Raw genomic sequence first — 23,526 nt, 5'->3', positions numbered from 1 at the left:
CAGGGGATCCCGAGGAAGGAGGGAGGGAGTAAGGAAAGATAATTCAGGTCCAAGTCCTTGACCCCGTACCCTTTTCCCCTTATCACCTCCTGGGAAGCTGCTCGGGAGCATGAGGGTGGAGACCGAGGAGTGAGAATCTTATCCCTCTCCCCCATTCCCTTCGCTCCCCTCAGCCCGACCTGTCCAGTTTAGCAGGCTCAGCTTAGCTAGTGCCTCCAACTTGCCTTGGGGGATGGGATGGGCTTGGGGAAGGGAGGTTTGGAACCCAAGACCGGATAGGGAGGTCAGAGGCCTCGAAACCTCAGCCCGGCCACGGAATAAATAAATGATGGCTATTTAAATAAATAAAGCATCCCTCCTTGGGTCCCTCCCGCGCAGCCACCTCGGAGGGGCGGGTAGAGGGAGGAATGGGGCGGGGGGCGCCGGCTCGCTGCGCAGCCCCAAGTCCCACCTTAAGAGGCGGTGCCTGGCGGCGGGGAGTGTCAGGAAGAGGAAGAGGCTAGGGAGCGGAGCGGGAGCGAGGGAGCCAGTGGCCGAGGCAGTGGCGGGGCGGGCAGCCCGGCAGCGCAGCAGAGAGAGCAGCTCGGCGCCGCGCAAGCAACCGCCCGCGCAGTCCTGCCCAGCGCCGCGGCCGCAGCGCAGCCCGGCCGTGCCCAGTCCGAGCCCAGCGGCGTAGCTCGCGGTGCGGCGCGGCCAGACCCCTGGCCACAATGGCCACCGACGAGCTGGCCACCAAGCTGAACCGGCGGCTGCAGATCGAGGACGGCGGCGAGGGCTCCGATCACGAGCAGGGGCAGGAGCAGCGGCCGCAGCCCGGGCTCAACGGGGCCGCGGCCGGGGCAGGGCCCGGGGCGCCCGAAGAGCCCGGGGATCCGCTGGCCAGCGCGGACTGCGAGCTCAGCGCCAAACTGCAGCGGCGTGCAGACCTCAACCAGGGCATCGGCGAGCCCATATCCCCCAGCCGGAGGGTCTTCAACCCTTACACCGAGTTCAAGGAGTTCTCCAGGAAGCAGATCAAGGACATGGAGAAGATGTTTAAGCAGTAAGTGTGTCCCTTGAGCCCCCCTCCCCCCAACTCCCGCACCGGGGTCAGGTGCCTCCCCCCACCGTCCCCCAGCCTTTCTTAGGATCGGAGGATTCCGAACTTGAAGGGCCCTTTGGGTCATCTAATCCAGGCCTTACCTTTTACAGATAGAGAAACTGAGGCCCAGATTTGTTCAAGGTCCTCAATTTCTTTCTCATACCCCCGCCCAAACCATGCCTTCAAACTCTCGCTGCAGTCCTGTGTCCATTCTATTTCCCCCCACCCCGCCTCCATCAACATCCATCCCTGTTGTCCTAAAACATAAAAACCTTCTTCCTGGGCCCTGGAGTGAATCGGCCCCATTTTCCAGTCTAAACCCTCTCCAGGATTTCAATCCTCAACCTGTCCCCAACCCCTACTCCTTGCTTTTTAGGTGGAGAAAACAGGACCCCAGCCCCCCTCCTTGCCCCTTGGGATAGTAAAGGCTGAGGCCCCTTCAGACCCAAATATCTTGCCCTGGCTCGTTCCTGCCCCTCAGCGAGCTTTCCCCTACTCTCCCTTATCCTCTTATCAGGCCTTCGCTACGGGGCTTCTAGAAAAAAAAAAAACAGGCTAGAACCAAAGAAAGTTCCCAGGGAACAGGAAAGGCAGCCCAGCAGGTACTGGAGGCTGTCCCCGTGAGCCCTGGGCACGAGAAGAACAAATGGCTTCCAGGAACATTGGCTCCAGATGAAGGAATGGTCCTGATGGTTGGACTGTGGCCCAGAAATCTTGGGGTGGGACGGGGTTGGGGGAGAGATCTCGGGTTGGGGGGAAAGGGGGATTTGGGGCAGCCCCCGGGGAACAGAGCTTCTAGTTTGGGCTCTGGGTTGGTCAGCTCAAGGAGGTGCTGCAGTAAGGTTGGTACTGTCTCTGTGCCAGGAGTGTGATGGGGGCAGCATCAGGAGACTGTCTCTGTCTGTTAGCAGCCAGCCCCGTCAGAAAGCCAGTCACAGCAGGACTAGATTCTGTTCTGTTTCTGCAAATGCTCTTCCCCCAGCTCTCCCACCCCCACCTCCCAATTTCATAACTTCGGTCCCTTCTGCTTTTTCTCTCCTAATACTGAAACTTTACCTTCATGATGGGGCTGTGTGCTAATGGTAGGAGCACTGAAGACCTGGGTCTGCCAATGGTTGACCTTGGGCAACTCATCTTTCCTCCCTCTGGGCCTTGTTTTTCCTTTGCAATAAAACTGGGGGAGGGTAAGAGATCTGAAGTCAGAGGACCTGCATTCAAATCCCAGCTCCACCTTTGACTAGCCAGCTATATGACCTTGGGCAAGTCACTGGCCTTCTAGTGGGAGATTGTAAAGGGAGAAGATCTGAACCAGATGATTGCTAAGGTTCCCTTCCAGCTCGAAATCCGGTGATCCCATGATCCTTTTCATTTTAATAGCTTTGAACCTAGATTCAGCCTCTGACTAGAAGAAAAAAGTTTGAGCTCTTTTGAGCCTTAGGAATCCCTCAAAGATGATTTTCCCACTCTTCTCCCTGCTAGCCTCCAAACACAGTCTGAAGACAAACTGAGGCCCAAACTAAGACCTAGATGATCTTCAGGAGCCATGGGGTGGGTTTAAAGTATAAGGTGAGAGTGTGTGTTTTCCAGGGAGTGAATTTTGGGAGTAGGGAGTAGAGAAGGGGTTAGTCAGAGCTTTTCAGTCGTGTCCAACCCTTTGTGACCCTATTTTCTTGGCAAAGATACTGGAGTAGTTTGTCATTTCCTTCTCAAGCTTATTTTTACAGATGAGGAAACTGAGGCAAAACAGGGTTAAGTGACCTGCCCAGGGTCACACAGCTAATAATGGATTTGAACTCAGGAAGATGAGTCTTCCTGACTTCAGGTCCAGCCTCCTCTCCACTGTGCCACCTAGCTGCCCATCAGAGCAATGATTCCCAAACTTTTTCTGCCCAGACCCCTATTAGAATGTATGGGATCTGGGGGCAGCTAGGTGGCGCAGTGGATAGAGCACCGGCCCTGGAGTCAGGAGTACCTGGGTTCAAATCAGGCCTCAGACACTTAACTAGCTGTGTGACCCTGGGCAAGTCACTTAACCCCAATTGCCTCACTAAAAAAAAAAAAAAAAGAATGTATGGGATCTGTGGCCACCCCTTCTCTCAACATCTGATCCCCCAGAGAGCTCAGGAAACACTTCCTAGGAATACAAACTCTGAATCCGTGCCCCTTAGTCATAAAAAGCCTTGTGTTTAGAATCGTCAGAGGACCTGAGTCACGTTGACCTTGGACAGGTCTCTGGATCTCAGCCTTCTCCCTAAGACGAGGGGGTCTATATGAACTCCAAGGTCCTCTTTCCAATTCCCATGATCCCTTACTGCTTCACAGTTAATTTGCCCCATTTCATATCCTACAAGCGATGGCACACAGCCCTGGCCTAAATCTTCCAAAGTTCCTTCCTTTCCGTCCTTCCCTTCCTGTTCTGGTCCTGAAGGACCCCCCAGGAAACTTCCAGCCTTTTCATCCCCATCTAGAAAGCTCCCATCCACAAGACATTTCAATTTCAATAGAATGGAAACCTCCAACCCACCACCACCCCCCACACCCAAGTTGGGTGGAATTGACAGGCCCTGCAGGCTCCCCAGTTCAGGGAGGAAATGATTGGAGCCAGGGCCTTCTAGGGAGTCAGCCACAGGCTCATCTTGGGCTCTGGCGCTAACCAGTTTAGTATTCAAGGGAACAAGGCACCACTGTGCCAGGCCAGACCAGCCGTCCCCAGGCTGTTAAGCAGCAACTGAGCAGCTCCTGCTGAAGACAAAACCTCATTCTGAGCCTGACACTGAGGCTCAGGCTGCTGAGCCAGGGGACCCAGTAAGCTCCTGGGTCCCAGCCCATGTACCCTTCCCAATCCTTCCCCTGACCCCACCCAGAATGGAGCAGATTTCCGCCAGCCCCCTCACCCTCAGCTCCCTAATTTGATGGGATGAGAACAAGATTTAGAGGTAGGAAAGCGAAGTCTACCACTCTCTGAACCTCTGTCCCCTCTTCTTTTCAATAAGTGCTCTCCCAGCTCTGACAATCTCTGCTCGGGGGCCCCTCCCAGTGTGGACATTTTCTGTTCTAAATGTCCACCCAGCCCATTCCCAATAGCTTGGACATTCTTTCCTAAGGAGCTCCCAGCTGTCTCTCCCCTGATCCATAGGGGCCTTTCCCTGGGCAGATCTACCTTGTGAGTTCAGGGTAGATAAGACAGGAAGACCCCTCAATTATCTTCCTTTGGAAGATGTTCCTCCTCTGGGCCAAGTCAGACAGCCTCATCTGCTCTGTTCTCCTGATTTCTCCTGATGAGATCAATTTCACAAGACCATAATGCCATGGAAAGAGCCCTAGATTGGGAGTCAGAAAACCTGGATTCACATTCTGGCTCTGCTGCTGAGTGACCTTCAGAAAATCACTCCCCTCACTGGGCTTTGGCGTCCTCCTTTGTAAAACCTAGTAAGGTGATCTCTAAGATTCTTTCTGACTCTAAAATCCTACAGTTCCTATGATAATAATAACAACAATAACAAACCCCATTTAATGTAGTGCTTTGAAGTTGCCAGAGTGCTTTTCTCTTGATAATCCTGAGAAGGAAGCAGGCTCACAGATAGTCTCTTAAGGTCCCCTTTTAGGATACACAAAGAACAAGTTCGGGAACCCAGGTTTCTCAGCTACTGTTCTAGACAGTCTTTCCACCACCCTGGCCTAGGTCTCCCTTCCAGAGTTGGGGCAGCTAGGTGGCGCAGTGGATAGAGCACCAGCCCTGGAGTCAGGAGTGCCTGAGTTCAAATCCAGCCGCAGACACTTGACACTTGCTGGCTGTGTGACCCTGGGCAAGTCACTTAGCCTCAATTGCCTCACTAAAAAAGAAAAAAGAAAATCCTCAAGCTCTGACTAGATGGACAGATGTTGTCTCTCCCTTTCTCTTTCACCCCAAAATCACTTCCTCTGTCTCCCTCCCCTTTTTGCAAATTATCCAAGTTTCCCCTTGTAACTAACTCTCCTCTGATAAGAGAAAAGAGCTTGGCGTAGAAGTAGGCAGAAGCCGGGGGCTTGACCACCTGGGGTACCTGGGGTCCCTCAACCCATTCAGGTAGGGCTCTGAGTGGTTTTGTAAAGTGAAACCAAGAGCAGCATCAAGTGTGTAATTCTGTCCCCGGACGTGCAAGCAGAGGCCAGTGGCCAAGTTCCTTAACTTGCCCTATCTCAACCCAACCCTACATCTGTCCCCGGGCCTTTGGCAGCCAACTAGTCTGCTCTACACATTTCCCTTTCCTCTGGCCAAGGCTTCTTCCTTTCACAAGCTCTTGAGGTCTCTGTCGTCACTCAGTAGATGACTATATCCCAACTTGTAGCTTCCCCCTTCCGATAACTTCTTCAGCCCCATATCACCTCTTATTATGACTAGTTCCCAATTCTCCAGTGCTTTGGGGGTTTGTAGCTGGGTTTTCTCAACATACCCCTGTAAGGTACGGAATGCAAGTATATTTGTCCCTGAGGAAACTGAGGCTCAGAAAATTAAGTGACTTGCCCAGGGTCATCCAGCTAGCCAATGTTAAGCATCAGAGTTGGGACTTAAAGAATCTACACAGGTGTCCAGCTGTGAGTCTCCTGGGATGATCTCATCCCACTGCACTGTGCTCCCCCTGCCCCCATTCTTCTCCTTCTCCCCAGCACCTCCTAGACTTCACTTCTCTATATTTTTCCAGGAGCTTTCTTTTTTCTCTCTCCCCAACCAAGATGTTCCTTGGGGAAGCAGTGAGATGATGGGCACACCCTGCATGAGTCCCTGCCTTAAAATCCCTCTCTCCGACAGGAGTGTTCAGAGGTGCATGGGCCCCCAAGTAGCCTTTTGGGATTAAGGACAGCAGTAATTCTTCCTGGAGTTATGTGAAACGTTAACACCAGACCTTCTCTGGGAGAGAATCCTCAGGAGGGCAGATGAAGGGCAGAGTTCCCAAGTCCACCGTAGTTCAGCACCAACTCCATGGACCACTTGTGGCTGCTCACCAGCCATCTCCTACCCCTTCCACAAACCACTTCTGTGGCCCATAGCACAAAAGCAGGAGAAGAGTGGAATCTCTTTGTGAAGTAGAAACAAATTAAATCCTGCTGGAATATCTGTGGAAGATCGTGTGTGTCTGGCTGAGTGCTTCCCACCCAGGTGGGCTTTAAGAAAGGGAAAGTGCTTACTCAGCTCTTCAGGGTGTGGGACGGAGATGTTTTTCTGACCTTAGTACATTCAACCCCTTTGACCTTTGCCATGTCCATCTTCATTTGAGCTCAGCCTTCCCTCCTAGACCTGGGGAGACTTGTGGTTTTAGCTCAGGTTAGTACCTTCCTCATTTGCCTCCTGGTTGTTTCTTGTAGTCTAGTCTCTTCTTCATTTTTCTCATATAATGAATAGCATCATGGGAGGCCAGAGCTGGAAGAGCCTTAGGCCCTAGAATGTCGGAGCTGGGAGGGACCTTAGAACACAGAATGTCAGAGCTGGGAGGGACCTTAGAACCTAGAATATAAGAAGTGGGAGGGACCTTAGAACAGAGAATGGCAGAGCCTCAAAATATAAAATGTCAAAGCTAGAAAGGAGCTTAGCAGAGCCTCAAAATATAAAATGTCAAAGCTAGAAAGGAGCTTAGAACAGAAAATGTCAGAGCTATAAGAGACCTTAGAACATAGAGTATAAGGGGGCAGCTAGGTGGCGCAGCAAAGTACTGGCCCAGAATTCAGGAGGATCTGAGTTCAAATCCAGTCTCAGACACTTGATACTTACTAGCTGTGTGACCCTGGGCAAGTCACTTAACCTTCATTGCCCCGCCAAAACAAATGAACAAAAACAAAAAACCAAAGAACATAGACTATAAAAACCAGACAAAAACTGACGGGGAAAATAAGAAGTAAGAAAAACCTTGGAGACCATCTAGTCCCACCCTCTCATTTTATAGCTGAGGAAACTGAGGCCCAGGATTATGAAGTGATGATCTTAGATCACATGGGGCGGGGGCGGGGTGACAAAATTTCCCTCTGCCTCTGCTAGTCCCAAGGCCTTATAGGGCAGCATCCAGCCATACAGCTGCAGGGGTCTGGACCCGAGGTTTTAAAGCCACTCGCCTACAACAGTGGCAGAGGAAGTGGTTTCCTAGGGGCCGGCCCCAGCTCAAGGAAGTAGGGCCATGTGGTCATTTGCTTGCTCAGCACAGGTCAGTCCCCTAGTTGCACAAGTGGCTCTTCAGATTATAGAACAGATGGTTCCCCAACATCTAGGCACAACCAGATATCTCTGAGTCCCCCAGGGACTGTACACCTGGATCTAGCCATGACTCTTAATGCTCTAAGTTGGCAGTGAGGGAGCAGGCAGATTTGAACTCAGGTCCTTCTGACTCCAGGCCTGGTTCTCTATCCTCTGCCACTCCTTTGCACACCTCAGGTAGCCTTAGTCCCAGTGCTTAGCTCATGGCCTTAGCTATTGTCTCAGCCCCCACCCATCCTCATGATCAGTGAGGTAGCCACAGAAGAAGGGAGACCATTACAAATAGAACAGGCTCAGAGGAGAAAATTGGAGGAAATGCTAAAGAGAGAAATTGTTCTCTCCCCAAATACACCCACATGTAGTACCGAGTAACAGGGCTAAGCCAGAGCTAAACCCAAGAACTCTCCCATTGGCCCCGACCCTGACCTTGGCCTGACATCCTAGCCTGAGCCACTACTGATCCCTCTGGGATCACATCAATATCAGGCTCTATGAATAGAGAGATAGAGTATATGGAACACAGGGGTGAGACATCCGCTCTCTTCTTCCCTTCTCAGACCCTGTACTAAGTATCACATTCGGTTCAGGAGGACCACATTGTTGTAGGGACACTGATAACCTGGAGCACATTCAGAGCAGGATGGTGAGGGACCTAGAGGAGATGTCCTAGAAGCATCAGGTGAAGGAACCTGGGACAATGAGCCTGGAGAAGAAAACAGTACTTGGAAGGAGGAGCTGAGAGGCCTTTTCAGAGCTGGGAAGGCCCTGTGTTTGATGGGGAATCAGACTTAATACTTGTCTCCAAAGGAGTATTGGAAGGTAAGAGGAAGGATGAGAGAAGGATGTGGAGAGGCAGATTTTAGTTCAACCTAAGGAAAAACTCACTCACTACAGAAACTTCCTGATAACGAGGGCTGTCTCAAAGTGGAAGGAACTGCTTTGGAAGGTGGTTAGCATTCCTCTTTTTGGAGCTGTTCAGGCAAAAGGGGAATTAACTCATTTTAGGTATAATTGGCTCATGCCTCTAGAGCTTTGAAGGGACCAACCCCCTCATTTTGCAGGAAACTGAGGCAGGCAGTGGCTAAGTGACCCCTCCTGGGTCACACAGCTAATCAGTATCTGTGGCAGGATTTGAACCCAAGCTTTCCTGATTCCAAGGCACGTGCCCTTGTAGAGGGGATTATTGTACAGGTAGAGGTTAGAATAACTATTCCCTGAGGTCTCTTTGAGCTCTGTGACAGATTCTGTGACTCACCAGTATGTCCCCAGGAAGTTATAAAAACTCCCCCACCCCCAGGGCCTGCCCTGACTGATTCAGGGACTGATCTGATGTCAAAATCCATCCAGTGTAACAGAGTAGGAGGAAGTGGTGAGTGATTGGGCAATCCCCACATGAGTCCTGCTTGTGGGGGAAGAAGGAAATACTGCTGGGGAGTCATTGTGCCTCAGAGTGTTCGTCCCTATGGCCAAAGACCATTTCTTTTTTGTCTTTATATCTATGGCACAAAGCATGGTGCCTAGAACATACCTTGATAGATTCTTGTTGAATGAGTGAATGAATGAATGAATGAATGAATGAATGAATGAATGAATGGTAGAGTTCCAGACTTAGAGCCAGGAAACTTAGGTTCAAGTTGAGGTCTACCACTAACTAGTTCTGTGACCTTGAACAAGTGACTTTCCATCTCTAACCCTATTTTCTCACATATGTAATGAGGGAATTGAATTTCATGATCTCCAAGGTTCCTTCCAACTCAGTTCTATCTTCTAAGACCCCCTCCCAGCTCTGCCATTCTGTGTCCTAAGGCCCCTCCCAGCTCTGACATTCCTTGTTCTAAGGCACCTCCCAGTTCTGACATTCCATGGTCAAAGGGCCCTCCCAGCTCTACTATTCTACTATTCCATGATTTTATGTTTCTAGTTATGGTGTTCTATTACAGGCCAGACTTTTACCCCTAACCATATCCAGGTAGGTTATCCTGGGGCCCAAACATTGGCTATATCTGGGCCTCAATTTTCCCCATCTGGGAAATGGTATGAGAGGACTGTGAGCCCCACAAGGGCATTACTGGTGATAAAGTGAACCTGAGCCCCGTGGGGCAGGGCAGGGCAGGGCAGGATGGAGGAGAGGGGAGGGGAGGGGAAGACTCATTGTCATGGGATGTGAGTGAGTCACAAACTCAGGGCCCCAACCCCAGTGGAGAGAATGGCTGTAGCAGGTGGGAAATAAGCCCTCTGTCCTCACTAAGGCCACCAGCATTCCTGGGCTGAGCAACTGGAGGAGAGGCAGCTCGGGTCCCCTGACCCTCCCCCTCCCCGCCACGTAGGCCTCTGCTGGGACTTCAGTGCAAACTGAGCATTAGGGGGCTACGGCTTTCCCTGGGGCTTGGAGGAGTTGTGGGGGAGGGGGAGGGGAGGGGACTTGGGCTGAATGGAAAGGATGCATGTGTGATGTGCAGGGCCGGGAGGGGTGGGGGGGGGGGGGGCAGGGATTGATTTTGTCAGTGGGCATCCGGGCCTCTGCAGCTGCTGAGTCTTTCCCTGGATGAGCTATTCAGAGAGAGGCGGGCAGGAATGTAGGCACGATGCCAGGGTCTCGCAGACTCTCAGCAATTGATAAAGGTGCTGAGCCTCACTCCCGGATGCTTTGTTGCCAGGCAGGGCCAGGGGTGGATTGGCCCACCAAACAGGCAGTTCAGAGGGCCCCCCATGCCTCCGCCTTCCTCCTCTCTGCAAATGAATGAGCCTCCAGTCCCTTCACTGGGGCAGGAAGGGGGATGGGGAGAAAGAGGCAGGGGAAATGAGAAAGTCCCTGCCAGGGCTTTCTGTGTGTGACCCTGGGAAAGTCACTTCCTTCTGCTGGGCATCAGTTACCTCATTTTTAAAATGAGGGAGTTTCCCTAGGTCCCTTCCAGTTCTAAAATTCTATGTGCTAAGGCCCCCTCCCAACTCTGATATCCAGTGTTGTAAGGGCCCTCCCAGATCTAATGCTGTTGTTCTAAGGGTTCTTCCAACTCTGGCATTCTCTGGTCTAAGGGACCTCCCAGTTTTGACACTGTGTTGTTCTAGGGCCCTCCTAGCTCTGACACTTTGCATTTTTCAACCTTCAGTCGCCTGAAGAAAGTAACATTCCACATGTGACCACATCACCCATCTCTCTGGAGAGATGGAGAATAAAATGGGGAGACGATCTCCCAAATTGATGAAATACAGGGCTTCTTGGCAGGCTTATTCATCTGTGTTTCCTCTCCTATCCCTCCCCCCACCTCAATAATCTGCCCCCAGCCCAGCTGTCCCAGCTTCCATTCCACTCCCTCTCACAGGGAAGGTACAGGATTGGGTGGAGTCAGAGACAGAACATGGGGGTGACAAGGAGCCTGCTGCCGCTCCCAGGCGAGCGAGTGTTTGCAATGGCTTGTCCTGTTGCCAGCTGTATTCCCGCCTTCAGAATTGCTCCCTGCTGACGTTTGGGCTGGCAGAAGTCATCCTGCTGATGGGAGATGCAGAGGGCTGGGAGGGAGCTCTTGGTTATGCAGCAGCAGGAGCTAGATTGAACCAAGGGCAAGGAAATGAGACCCTAAGGAGCCCAGAGGGAGGGGGCAGGTGAACAATCACAGACCTGAGCTTAGGGCGGGGTGTCCACAGGCTCAAACCCACTGCTCTTCTCTCCTTCTGTCTGGGATGGGTCAGTCTCCTCCAGGTTAAACTACACACAGGCCCCACAACTGGGGGAAGGGGGGAAGTCTTGCCCCAGGTCAAGGTGATTTGCCCCACCGTGAACCCCACAACATACACCGTTAGTTGTTGTTCAGTCATTTTCAGTCATGTTTGACTCTTTGTGACCCTATTTGGGGTTTTCTTGGCAGAGATAATGGAGTAGTTTGCCATTTCCTTCTCCAGCCCCTTTTATAGATTGAGGAAACTGAGGCAAACAGGGTTAAACGACTTGCCCAGGGTCACACAGCTAAATAAGTATCTGAGGTCAGATTTAAACTCAGGAAGATGAGTCTTCCTGACTCCAGGCTCTTCACTCTAGCCACTCTACCACCTAGATGCCCCTGAGGCAGAACCTGGGGCTAATGAGAGCAGACAAATTCTTCTGGTGGTAAACTTCCCATGACAGCTAACACCTCACATTTCTATAGCACTGAAAAGTTTTACCCAGCCCTTTTTGGTTCATTCAACATATTAAGTACCCACTCAGGGCTGGGCATTATAGGCAGGGAGCATATAAAGACAAAAATGAAACAGTTGCTCTCTGGAAGGATTCCATATTCTGTTGTCCCTCTCAATAATAACCCTATGAGTTACATAGTATTATCCCCATTTTAGAGATAAGAAAGCTGAGACCATGACTTTACATAGTCTGTTAGACTGAGGATCTTATTATTATTATTATTTTTTTTTTTGGTGAGGCAATTGGGTTTAAGTGACTTGCCCAGGGTCACACAGCTAGTGTTAGGTGTCTGAGGCCGGATTTGAACTCAGGTCCTCCTGAATCCAGGGCCAGTGCTCTATCCACTGCACCACCTAGCTGCCCCAGATTGAGGATCTAAACCCAGGTCCAAACCATTTGACCCAAGAAAGGATCTTATGGGGGCCAAATTTAATATAGGGAGTATTAATTGGATGGCTCACCAAAATATTGGGGTCCCAAAAATAATGAGGGACCTCTAGGTCCAAAGCTCCCTCCCCTCTGAACTGCCTTTTTAGATATTTCTCCCAGACCAGTAAGAAAGGAGCCTAACAGCCTCTTTTCCATAAACGAATCAAGTTTTATTAATGGGAATAAAATAAACAGCAAAGGTGAAACTAATAAAATCAAAGACAAGGGAATAGGGAAAAAGAAAAATGGATAATCCCCCTAACTCTAACCTAAGTCTATACAATCCCCAAACTTGCTTCCAGTTCAGCTAATTCAAAAGAGCAGGGCTCATATGTTAACTCACCACCTGGGGGTCCGTAGCTGGACAAACTGCCAAGAAAGAACTTCTTTCTGCCTGCTCCCACAGCTCACACAACCAGAAAGAAAGTGCGCTCCCCTCAGTGAGTGTTTACTCTCCCTCCCCCAAAAAGGGAGGTCCTTCAAATTCGATGGGAGAGTGGTTTCTCCTGCTGACATCAGCAGCATATATCACTCAGGACAGGCCAGATGTGACCCATCCCAATCAGTCTGCCAAATTCCATTATTTTACAACATTCTTGGAAATCACACTATTGAATCTCTGTGTTTTACTGATGATTTGAGGATCAGAAGTGCCTACGGTCACACAGGTGACTGTTGGCAGAGCCAGGATCTCAGCCCAGGACATCTGACTCCAGCACACTCTTCATACCTTCCCTATAGGCTCTCTGCTTCTGACTTACTGAGTACCTACTAAGTGCAAAGCACTGAGCTAGAAATACGGGCTGCAAAGACAAGACTTGGCCTTCTGATGGTGTCTGGCCCACCTTTTGTTCTTCTGGTCCTTCAGGGCCCCACCTCTCCCCTCTCCCACCCCACCTCCTATTTCCTGGTTTTCAGGCACATTAGAGCTGGATTCCCCTGGCAGCCCCTGCTGTTGGCATGACTGGCCCATCTGTGGCTTGCTCCACGGCATTTGATTCTCTAATCACACCTGTCAGGCCATTCACCTTGTGGGCAGGGCCCTTGGGAGCTAGAGCATAGCCACAGAGTAATTGATTAGAAGCTATTGACTTGGAGCTGCCGAAGGCCTGACCTGGCAAGAGAGCAGCTGAAGAGCCGCCAATGATCCCTCCACTGTGGGCCCCACTCCAGAGCATCCACTGAAATTGAGCTCTTGTGGTCCCTGCATCATGGAATCTCAGAACCTTAATATAGAGATAGTATTTGTAAACCACTTAGCATGGTGCCTGGCACATAGTAGGTGCTTACCATAAATGCTTATTCCCTGTGTTCTCCCCCCCCCATTAGTATTTAAAGTGACCTTAGATCTTGTGCTCCAGGAAATGACAAACAGGATGATCCCAGAAAAACCTGGAAAGATTAATGAACATCGATGTATAGTGAAGTGAGCAGAGCTGGGAGGACATTGTGCATAGTGACAGCAGTATTGTTCAATGACCAATTGTGAATGACTTAACTACTCTCAGCAATGCAATGATCCAAGACAATCCCAAGGAACTAATGAGGAAGCATACTATGCACCCCTATAGAAAAAACTGATTAAAAAAACACTTGTGGATTGTACATATATAACCTGGTTGCAGTCTTGTGGAGGGGGGAGGAAAGGGAGGGAAGGAGGGAGAAAAATTTGGAACTCTAAATCTTATGAAAATGAATGTTGAAAAGTACCCTTACATGTAACTGGAAAATAGAATAAATAAGAAAAAATAATAAAGTGACCTTAGAACACAGAATGTCAGATGGGAGGGGTCTTAGAACAGGGAATGTCAGAGCTGGGAGAAGATTTAGAAAATAGGATGTCAGGAGTTGGAGGAGCCTTTAGAACATAGAATGTCATAGCTAGGAGGACCCTTAGAACATGGAACATCAGATGGGAGGGGTCTTAGAACAGGGAATGTCAGAGCTGGGAGGGTCCCTAGAACACAGAATGTCAGAGCTGAGAGGGCCCTTAGAACATAGATCACAACTGGCAGAGAACCAGAACAAAGAATTCTAGGACTAGAGGAGACTTGTAGAAATGAAAATATCAGTTTGGCTTTAGAGATTATCTGGTCTAACTCCCCTTCCCCCACTTGTCTTGCCTTCCCTGAGAATGTTTAAGGACAAGATAAACAGTCAGTGAACTAGGTGGTTTTTGAATTGTCCTTCACCGAGGCAGAGGAATGGTGTGAGAGGGCCCATTGAACATAGAATTCAAAGGAATGTGGCACATCTAGTCTAGTCCCCTCATTTTACAGATGAGGAAACTGAGGCTCTGATAAGTCCCATGATTTGCCCAGAGTTGCCCAGCTCTGCCTGTTTCATTCTTACCAGATTTCCCCTTGGCTACTTTAGTTATTTCTGGTATTTCCTCTTCTGAATTGAGGCTTCTGGAGAGACTGAGAGAGGCACATGAGGAGGAGACCTTAGGAACTTCTTGTTTTCTGACCAGTCTGTCCTAGCCCATTCCAACAGGCTTGATTGAGCACATCTTCTTACAATCCTCTCTCCCATCCCTCTGCTAGCCTCTCTGCTCAAAGAGAGATGTGTTCATACTTTACTTCCTCAGCCAGCCTGGTTCTCAGCAGCTCCCATTGCCCTCTCCCTTGTAGGCCTGGGGACCCCCTGAAGGAGCCCCTTCTCTGTCTCTCGCCTCTCTGTATATCTAAGGCCTTGGAGATGAACCCCTGCTTCTGTGACAGATTCTCCTCCGAGGCCCCTTCAGATGATTGATATGGGACCTTAAATAAACTTTATCCAAACCTGGCCCCTGCCCCTCCACTCAGGATCACAGCCCTTCTTGCCAAAAGGACCTCATTTTATAGAATGAGGAAACACATCCAGAGAGGGGGAAGGGACTTATCTGTGACCACACAGATGGCAGGAGGCAGAATCGGGATTTGAATCCAGGTCATTGCTTTCGAATCCAGTGTCCTTTCTCTTACACAAGTTTGCTGATAGACATAAGTATCTACATAACCCTGCTCTGTCCACCAAATAGAGGCACAGTTAGAGAGAGTTCAAGGGAGTGGCTGATTCACAACAGCTTGGCACTGTGCCCACATTCCTACCCGACTCTCTCCAAATAGCTCACCCAGGAAATCTCTCAGCAAGAGCAGAAGGCTGGGTGTCCAGGAATAAAATCAACTGCTCTTTGCGTCAGCCCCTTCAACCTCCATGAACCTCAGATTCATCCTCTGTACTATGTGGGTCTTGGTCTAAATAGTCTTTAATTAAGGGCCCTCCCAGCTCTGACATCCTGTGTTCTAAGCTCTATAATTGTTGGGCTACTCCAACTGTCAACATCCTATCCACAGCAGCAGGTGTACAACATGTCCTATCTCCCCGGGCCTGGAAGGGCCCTTTGCTGAAGCCCCCAGGCTTTTCCAGGACAGCAGCTGCTGTCAGATACCCGGCCCTGGCCTGGGAGGGAGGGGTTTGTGTGACTGACAAGCAGGAGGCTTGTGTTCATCTTAGCAAGGCTGTGTGATGTGCACTTGCGGCCCCCTTTCCCCCGCCTCCCCCTGCTCATAAGCCCAACACAGCTGCAGGGGAGGGTCATGGAAGCCAGGGAGAGGCCTCTCGTGAGCAGTGTCTTGTTTCCCAAATGCCTTTTGGGAGGTAACCAGCTGAGAGTGCCCTAAATCCGTCTTCCCTTCCAGAGCAGAGGGGCAGGGACTAGCTTCTGCAGAGTCGTTGTGGTATGGAAAGGAAAAGGCGGGGAGTTAGTCTGCAGAAAGAATTGTTATTCTTCCTGCAGAAAGGACAAATTAATCTGCAGAAAACTGGCCATGGTCATAGAAGTTCAGCAGTTCTCTGGGCCTTTTTTTGTATTCTCACTGTGCACCAGGTACTGAGCTGGAGAGCAGGGATACAAAGACAGAAACGAAACAGCCCCTACCCTCAGGGTGCTTACGTTCTAAATCTAGGATACAGCATGTTTTCGGAGGTATTATCATTGTGGCAAGGAAAGGGGCCCAGGCTAGGAAGGAGGACTGTGTCCTTTATAATAAGAGCAGATGTGTAGGGCACTGTACTGGAAATGGGCCGTGTGAGGGACCTGCTGAGAATCCTGGGAAAGGAGATAGAGACTGGGCGTGTCCCAAGGACTTGGAAATCCTTATCCCCACTCTTCATAAACCGACCCTCCCCTCTTGTCTGCAAGGTCAAGCCTCTTTTCTCCTTAGTGTAGAGACACTGGGCTTACAGTCAGAAGACCTGAGTGGCTGTCCTTGGGAAAGTTACTTCTCAACTGCCAGACCTCAGTTTACTTGTCTGTAAAATGCAGAGGTTGGATCTGATGATCTCAAAATTCCTTCCAGCTCTGACATTCTATGTTCTCGGGCCTTTTTCAGTTCTGACATTCTCTGTTCTCAGGCACCTTCTAGATCTGACATTCTGTGTTCTGAGGTCCCTCCAAACTCTATCATTCTATGTTCTAATGTTTTGACAGTCTCTTCTATGACAGCTGTGACATCCTATCCTCCTAGCCTTGAAATGCTATGTTCTAAGAACTCTACCAACTCTCACATTTTGTGTACTGAGATCTCTTCCAGCTTTGATCATCTGTTCTAAGGCCCCTCCCATCCTTGACATTCTATGTTCTAAAGGTCCCTCTTGGCTCTGATTTTCAGTATTCTAAGACTCCTCCCAGCTCTAACATCCTGTGTTCTAAGACCCCTCCCAGCTCTGACATTCTGGATTCTAAGGGTCCTCCCAGCTCTGACATTCTGGATTCTAAGGGCCCTCCCAGCTCTGATATCCTGGGTTCTAAGGGCCCTCTCAGCTCTAACATTCTGGGTTCTAAGGGCCCTCCCAGCTCTGACATTCTCTCTTCTAAGGGCCCTCCCAGCTCTGATCTTCAGTAGTTTTATAGGTGAGTAATTGTTCAGGATGAACAATGTTTGCTTGTCCCTGGAGGTCATGTGAGTAACAGACCAGCACATAGTAAGACCACTGCAGGTGGAGCTTGAGTTGGACAGGGATCCCCCAGTTCTCACTCTCCCTCTGTCTCTTTTTGCCCCCCAGGTATGATGCTGGCCGAGATGGCTTCATAGACCTGATGGAGCTGAAGCTCATGATGGAGAAGCTCGAAGCCCCTCAGACACACCTGGGTCTGAAAAACATGATTAAAGAAGTAGATGAAGATCTTGACAGCAAACTGAGCTTCCGGGAGGTAGGGTGAACAGGGAGCCTTGTCCGCTCTCACTGCTAATGGAGGGTGAGCACAGGACATACAGAAAGGTGTCGGGAAGGGCAGAGACCTCTTTAAAATCAGGACTTAGTGGGCCCTTCCCAATACCTGGGCCTCTGCCCACTTGGCATCACAATGCCTAGCCTGGCTTCACCAAAAACAGGGGTCACATAATAAAGCTATGGGAGAAGGGACACTGACTCTTGGCCTCAGTTTATTCACCAATAAAATGGACAGGTGACTTGGGCCAACTCAGTAGGTTCTATAGAGCTTGAGAAATGTCTTGTTTTAGCTACTTACTTAGATTGTAAACTAGGTGATACGGTTGTCATAGTCTGGGTGATCTGTTAAATAAAAATTTTAATATTCTCCCTGCATATAGGACCCGGTGCCCAGGCATATGCAGTTAGGTGTTTCATTCATTCAGCAAGTATTTACTGATTACCTGCTATGCACCCAACCCGGGACCCTGTGAGAAAATACAGATATGTAAAACATCATCCCTGACCTCATGTTTCTTACTGTCTATTTGGGGACACAAGACTCATATACATGAGAATAGTTTCTTCAGTTAAATTAGACAAGTATTTATTAAGTGCCTACTGTTTGTAGAAGGATTTGTGCCTCAGGCTTAGGAGCTTCTATCCTATTGAGTTTAGGGGATAGGAAGGAGGGCAGAGAAAGATCATGTATAAATAAGGGAGGCATCATGGGACAGTGGAAAGAGTCCTTGATGGGGAGTCTTAGAAATGACATTCAAATCTTCTATCAGTTGTTTACTAGCAACGTGACCTTGGGCAAATGTCTGTCCTTCTCTGGGACCCAGTGTCCTTATCTGCAAAGTGACAGGGTTAGACTAAATGGTGACCAAATGTGTATATAATGAAGACAGTGTTAAATGTGGAGCCAAGAAGACTTGGGTTCAAATCCTACCTCACACACTTAGCTATGTGACCCTGTGGAGGTTAAGCTGGTTAACTTCTCTGGGCCTCACAGTTCTCCTCTGGCTTCTGAGGGCTCTTCTAGCTCTAGATCTTGACCCTGTGATCCTGGAACATAAGAGCTGGGAGGGCCCTTAGAACATAGAATGTCAGAGCTGGGAGGTATCTTGGAACCCAAAATGTCAGAGCTGGGAAGGTCCTTAGAACACAGAATGTCAGTGCTTAGAGTGAACTTAGAACACAGAATGTCAGAGCTGGGAGGACCCTTAGAACACAGAATGTCAGAGCTGGGAGAGCCCTTAGAACACAGAATGTCAGTGCTTGGAGTGAACTTGGAACACAGGATGTCAGAGTTGGGAGGGCCCTTAGAACACAGAATGTCAGAGCTGGGAGGACCCTTAGAACACAGACTGTCAGAGCTGGGAGGCATCTTAGAACACAGAATGTCAGAGCTAGGAGAGCCCTTAGAACACAGACTGTCAGAGCTGGGAGGCATCTTAGAACACAGAATGTCAGAGCTGGGAGAGCCCTTAGAACACAGAATGTCAGTGCTTGGAGTGAACTTGGAACACAGGATGTCAGAGCCGGGAGGGCCTTAGAACACAGAATGTCAGAGCTGGGAGAGCCCTTAGAACACAGAATGTCAGTGCTTGGAGTGAACTTGGAACACAGGATGTCAGAGGCAAAAGATATTTTAAAGACCAGCTAGCCCCACCCCCTCATTTTACAAGTATGGTAACTGAGGTCTGGAGAGCAGTGACGTGGCTGAGTAGGGGCCCTGGGACCCTGTTGAAGAAGGTGTCTTTCTCCCCTTATGAAGATTCACAGGCCCCGGGGAGTCCCAGCTTCCTACATCCTGATTTTTCCTTGTTCCAGGATCCCTGAGCTGAAAGGGGTGGGTTGGTGGGGAGGGGGCTGGAGCCCCAGGACCTGAGGCTTCCTCACAATCTGAGCTTCTGTCTTTCCTCACAGTTCCTCCTGATTTTCCGGAAAGCGGCCGCAGGGGAGCTGCAGGAGGACAGCGGGCTTCACGTTCTCGCCCAGCGCTCTGAAATTGATGTCTCCACCGAAGGCGTTAAAGGAGCCAAGAACTTTTTTGAAGCCAAAGTAAGGAAGACAGAGGGGTTTGTGGAGCCCAGGCCCCCAGAAGAGCTGCGGCAGCTTTCTTCCCAGGGCTGGGAGGACGGGCGGGCTCTGGCCTCTGGGGTTTTCTCTCCTGGGTTTGCTGCCTCCTTCCCCACTGAGGCATCACTCAAAAAACCCTTAATTTTAGGCCCGCAGGGCAGGCTGTCCACCCTTTCATCTATCCCCTCTCTCCTCCCTTGGCTTACATCACAACTAAATGAATCCCTTCCACAAGTTCTCCCATTCCCATCACCCCTTGCTGAGTCCCTCACCCCAAACAATCACATAAACATGCTTCCATCACCTTTCCTTCCCCCCCCCCCCCCCCCGCCATTCACTGTCATAGAAAGAGGACTTTCTTTGGAATCAAGGTCCCTGGGTCTAAATAAGGCTCTACTGTTTGCTTGGTTTTATGACCTTTAGAAAGTCCTATCTTCCCTCAAATCCTGTTTCCTCCTATGTAAAATGAGGGGCTCAGACTAGTTACTCTCCAAGGTCCCTTCCGGTGATAAGAACTATGATAGAAGGCAGTGTGGTCTGGTGGGATTCGCACTGGACTCTAGAGTCGGGAGCCCAGGATTTGATTCTCTCTGCCACTTACAAGCTGTGAGACCCTAGCCAAGTCACTTCATTCCCAAGCCTCAGCTTTCCCTACTTGCAAATGGGTGTGATAGTATTTTATTACCTATCTCCTAGGGCCATGATGATGAAAATGCTTTGCAGACTTTAAGGGACTATAGAAATTAGGAACCTATAAGGGACTATTGGCAACCCTATTCTTCCACTCCAGACACCTCGGGGTGACATAGGCGCGAAAGTCTAAGCTTTGTTGTCTTGAATGACCCAATGCTACATTTGGAAGAGTCTGGACCAGACCTTGGTGGGGCTTAAAACCCCTTGGGAGGCAGAGAAACAGTAGCAGGCAGAAAAAAGCAGGCATCATCCCCCCTACTCTCATTCACAGGGAACAGTTGTGAACCCATGCTTCCAAAAGGGTTGATGGGAGAGAGGCGAGAGCAAACTCTTGGCTGATCTTGCCACCATATGCCCACAGGGTAGTTTCCTTACAACAGCCCTGTGACTTGGGCTGTGTAAGTCAGTCAGTTAATCATTCAGTACCTGTTGTGTGCCAGGCACTATACCTAAGCACTGAGAATGCCAAGAATGGCAAAAGGCAGCCCCTGCCCTCAAGGATCTTACAGTCGAATGGGAGAAACAACAAATAAATAGGAAATAATGAAAAGAAGGAAGGCACCAAATGAAGGGTTGGGAAGGGCTTCTTGTAGAAGATAGGAATTTAGCTGGGGCTTGAAGGAGGCAGAGATGAGGCAGAGCATTGCAGGCATGGAGGACAGTCAGAAAAAATGTTTGGAGCCAAGAGATAGGTGGGTGGGTGGATGGATAGATGGATGGATGGATGGATGGATGGATGGATGGATGGATGGATGGATGGATGGATGGATGGATGGATGGATGGATGGATGGATGGATAGACAAAAGAATAGATAGGCAAGCAGACAGATAGGTGGGTGGATGGATAGATAGATAGATAGAAGGATGGATGGATGGATGGATGGACGGACAGAAGAATGAGTGGAGGGGGCAAGAGAAAGAGAGAAGTTTGGACAGATGAATAGTGTTTACCATGTGCTGGGCGCTGTGCTGAATCCTGAGGAAACACAAATAGGCAATACAATCTGTGCCTTCAGACTTGTGTTCTAAGGGGAGAATATGGCCCACAAGAGGAAGTGGAAAATGGGAAGGAGGAGAGAGATCAAAAGAGCAAAGAGGAAGCGGTATCTGGAGGGTGGGAAGGCTGGAGGGTAGTCCCCACACACCTTCCCCTCCTTTTTTCCTGGTGGCCCAAACCCTGACCCTTGCCACCTGGTTCACTTGTAGGTCCAAGCAATCAACGTCTCCAGCAAGTTCGAGGAAGAGATTAAGGCGGAACAGGAGGAACGGAAACGACAGGCCGAGGAGCAGAAACAGAGAAAAGCCGCCTTCAAGGAGCTCCAGTCAGCCTTCAAGCAGTGAGCGGGGGTCAGGCTGGGGCCTGGCCACCCCCTCCACGCCCCTGCCCCGCTGGAGGCTCCAAGGAACGCTCTCAAGGATAGGCCAAGTAGCTCATGGTTGAACGGACCAAGTCCAAGAGCTGTTGCCTGTGAATGAGGAGCCCACCTGGGCCTCAGCCCAACGTCCCAAGACCTGCCTGTTAGCTCTTCCTATCCTCCCCTAACAGAGAGCCATTCCCACCGGCATCCTCACCTCCAGCATCCTCACCTCCGTCCTCTAGGCACTCCACCCACTCCGGGAAATCCCCTTCTGATGTTAGTGCTGCCTTCCTGTTTTCTAGGCCCTCAGGACTCCCCTCCCAATGCACGGGCTTCTCCTGCCATCTTCTAGACCAGGTGTGGGCATCGACCTCCCCTTTCTCTCTTTTCTCCTACCCCCTTCTCCTCCTTCTACTTTGCCCTCATCTTGCTATTCCTTCTGCCGACCCTGTCAGCCCCACACGGGACCCCTGCTTTGGAGCCAGCTACCATCTCTTATAATGTAAAAAAGGGGAAAAGACTTAGCTCTCATTCACCAAGAGGTCAAAGAGCAGAGAGAGGCAGCCTAGATAGATGGAACATCAGATCAGTGCACTAGAGCTGGAAGGGACTTCAGAGGGCATCTGGTCAGATACCAGCCTCCCATTTTACAGATAGGGAAACTGAGGCCCCAGGGAAAACTCTCACTTGTCCAATATCTCCCCACCATTTCTTGCAAAGGCTCCATTCCTTGCCCCCAGATCTGGCAAGACATCCTTGAAGCCCCATGATGATGATTCAAGCCAGGTTGAGAACATCCTGAAGTTATAGGCACCAAGCATTCCCAGGCCCTAAGATCTAACTCCTTGGAAGTTCTGGCCTGGGGTAAAGGAAATTGGGGGAGGAGGGGCAATTGAGACCGGGAGGAATGGATCAGTCCCAAAGAAGGAAGAGGAAAACTAGAAATATCACAATTCTCCAGGCAGCATCCAAAAAGTGCTTTTAGGTGTATTTGCATGCACTGTGATACTGAAGAGCCAAAGGGTCAGCTTCAGTCCCTGGGCTCTGCCCTTTCTCCTTTCACAATTCAAACCCCCACTGACCCATTTGTCCGTTTCTCCATTTACACAAATGTGTGGTGCAGTGTCCGACTGGACATGATTCACTGTCTTGCCAGGTTAATTTTGGTGATCAAGCCAAGTCTCATTGTGTACACCAGGCTAGGGAAGCATGAGAACCCCCCGGCCTGGCTCGGTGATTTCCCCCAAACCTCACGGCCTGAGCGACAGCCAGTGGTGGCCTTGCTTCCTGAGATGTTGTTGTGTTTTCTGTCAATGTGATTTCTTAATGCTGTGACCGGTCGTCAGTCGCCCAGCCGAAACAGACAAACCAACCCGCTATGCCACTGAAGTTATGCAACCTCTCTGTGTCTCTTGTGACAATGTCACTGCTTTCTAGACTCAATACCCTTTATTTTAGTAACTCTCAGAAGATCATACAAAGCTCACTCTTGAACTTTCAGAAGTTTTATTTTGGTATAAATAATCTGCAGAAATCAGAGATACTAATGAAGCAGCAACCGGGGTCCCTGGTGGTGTTTCCTTAGCGGATGTCTTTGTACAGATGACTATAAAATTCTTTTTTTTTCCTTTTTTTTTTTTTTTTTGCTTTTGGATTTGTTTTATCTCCCTTAAAAAAAATACATTCAGTGGAACAGTTATTTTTTTTAACTAAATACGATAAAAACCATTCTATATTTTTATGTGTGTGGCGTCCTTGGTGCTTGGGGCATGTACTGTGGAAGAGGGGACCAGGGGTCCCAGAGGCAAGACATTTATTACTGTTGGAAAAACGGTGGAAACCTGGCATGGCAAAGGGGAGGATCCTCTAGCTAGCCTCCTGTTGCCAGTCTATAGTGTATGAATTTAGGGGCATAAAATCTTAGAATGAGAATGACAGAGCTGAGAGGGAGCTTAGAGACGTAGAGCATCAGAGCAGTTAGAGACCCAGGAGGGTTCTGAGAACAGACAATGTCAGAGCTACAAGAACTTGAAACACCATCTAATCCAGCCATTCTCAAAGCTTTTGGTCTCAAGATCCCATTACACTTTTTATTGTTGTTTAGTTGTGTGGCTCTTCACCCCATTGGGTGCTTTCTTGGCAGAGATACTGGAGCCTTTTGCCATTTCCTTCTCCAGCTCATTTTACAGATGAGGAAACTGAAGCAAAGGTTAAGTGACTTACCCAAGGTCACACAGCTAGTTAAGTCTCAGAGGCCAGATTTGAACTCAGGAAGCACTCTATC

At 49.7% G+C, this 23,526-nt stretch overlaps 1 protein-coding gene across 1 annotated transcript; it reads left to right on the top strand.

The window, feature by feature from the left end:
* On the top strand, nt 1-22,165 carry EFHD2 (EF-hand domain family member D2). Its single transcript, XM_043996814.1, has 4 exons — nt 1-1,042; nt 16,960-17,107; nt 19,039-19,173; nt 21,091-22,165. Exons 1-4 carry the CDS (start codon nt 711-713, stop codon nt 21,223-21,225), a joined length of 750 nt encoding a protein of 249 aa, XP_043852749.1. The 5' UTR covers nt 1-710; the 3' UTR covers nt 21,226-22,165.
* Nucleotides 22,166-23,526: the final 1,361 nt, after the last annotated feature.

This window comes from Dromiciops gliroides, chromosome 3 (genome assembly GCF_019393635.1).
Source record: "Dromiciops gliroides isolate mDroGli1 chromosome 3, mDroGli1.pri, whole genome shotgun sequence".
Lineage (NCBI taxonomy): Eukaryota > Metazoa > Chordata > Mammalia > Microbiotheria > Microbiotheriidae > Dromiciops > Dromiciops gliroides.
Note: the sequence above shows the minus strand (reverse complement) of the source record. Positions and strands in the feature narration are given on the sequence as shown.

Excerpts from the sequence above, each read along its gene's own strand:
- EFHD2 (XM_043996814.1), top strand. The coding sequence starts at position 711 with ATGGCCACCGACGAGCTGGCCACCAAGCTGAACCGGCGGCTGCAGATC. Across the intron at positions 17,108-19,038 it reads GCAAACTGAGCTTCCGGGAG|TTCCTCCTGATTTTCCGGAA; the intron begins GTAGGGTGAACA and ends CTTTCCTCACAG. Across the intron at positions 19,174-21,090 it reads AGAACTTTTTTGAAGCCAAA|GTCCAAGCAATCAACGTCTC; the intron begins GTAAGGAAGACA and ends GTTCACTTGTAG.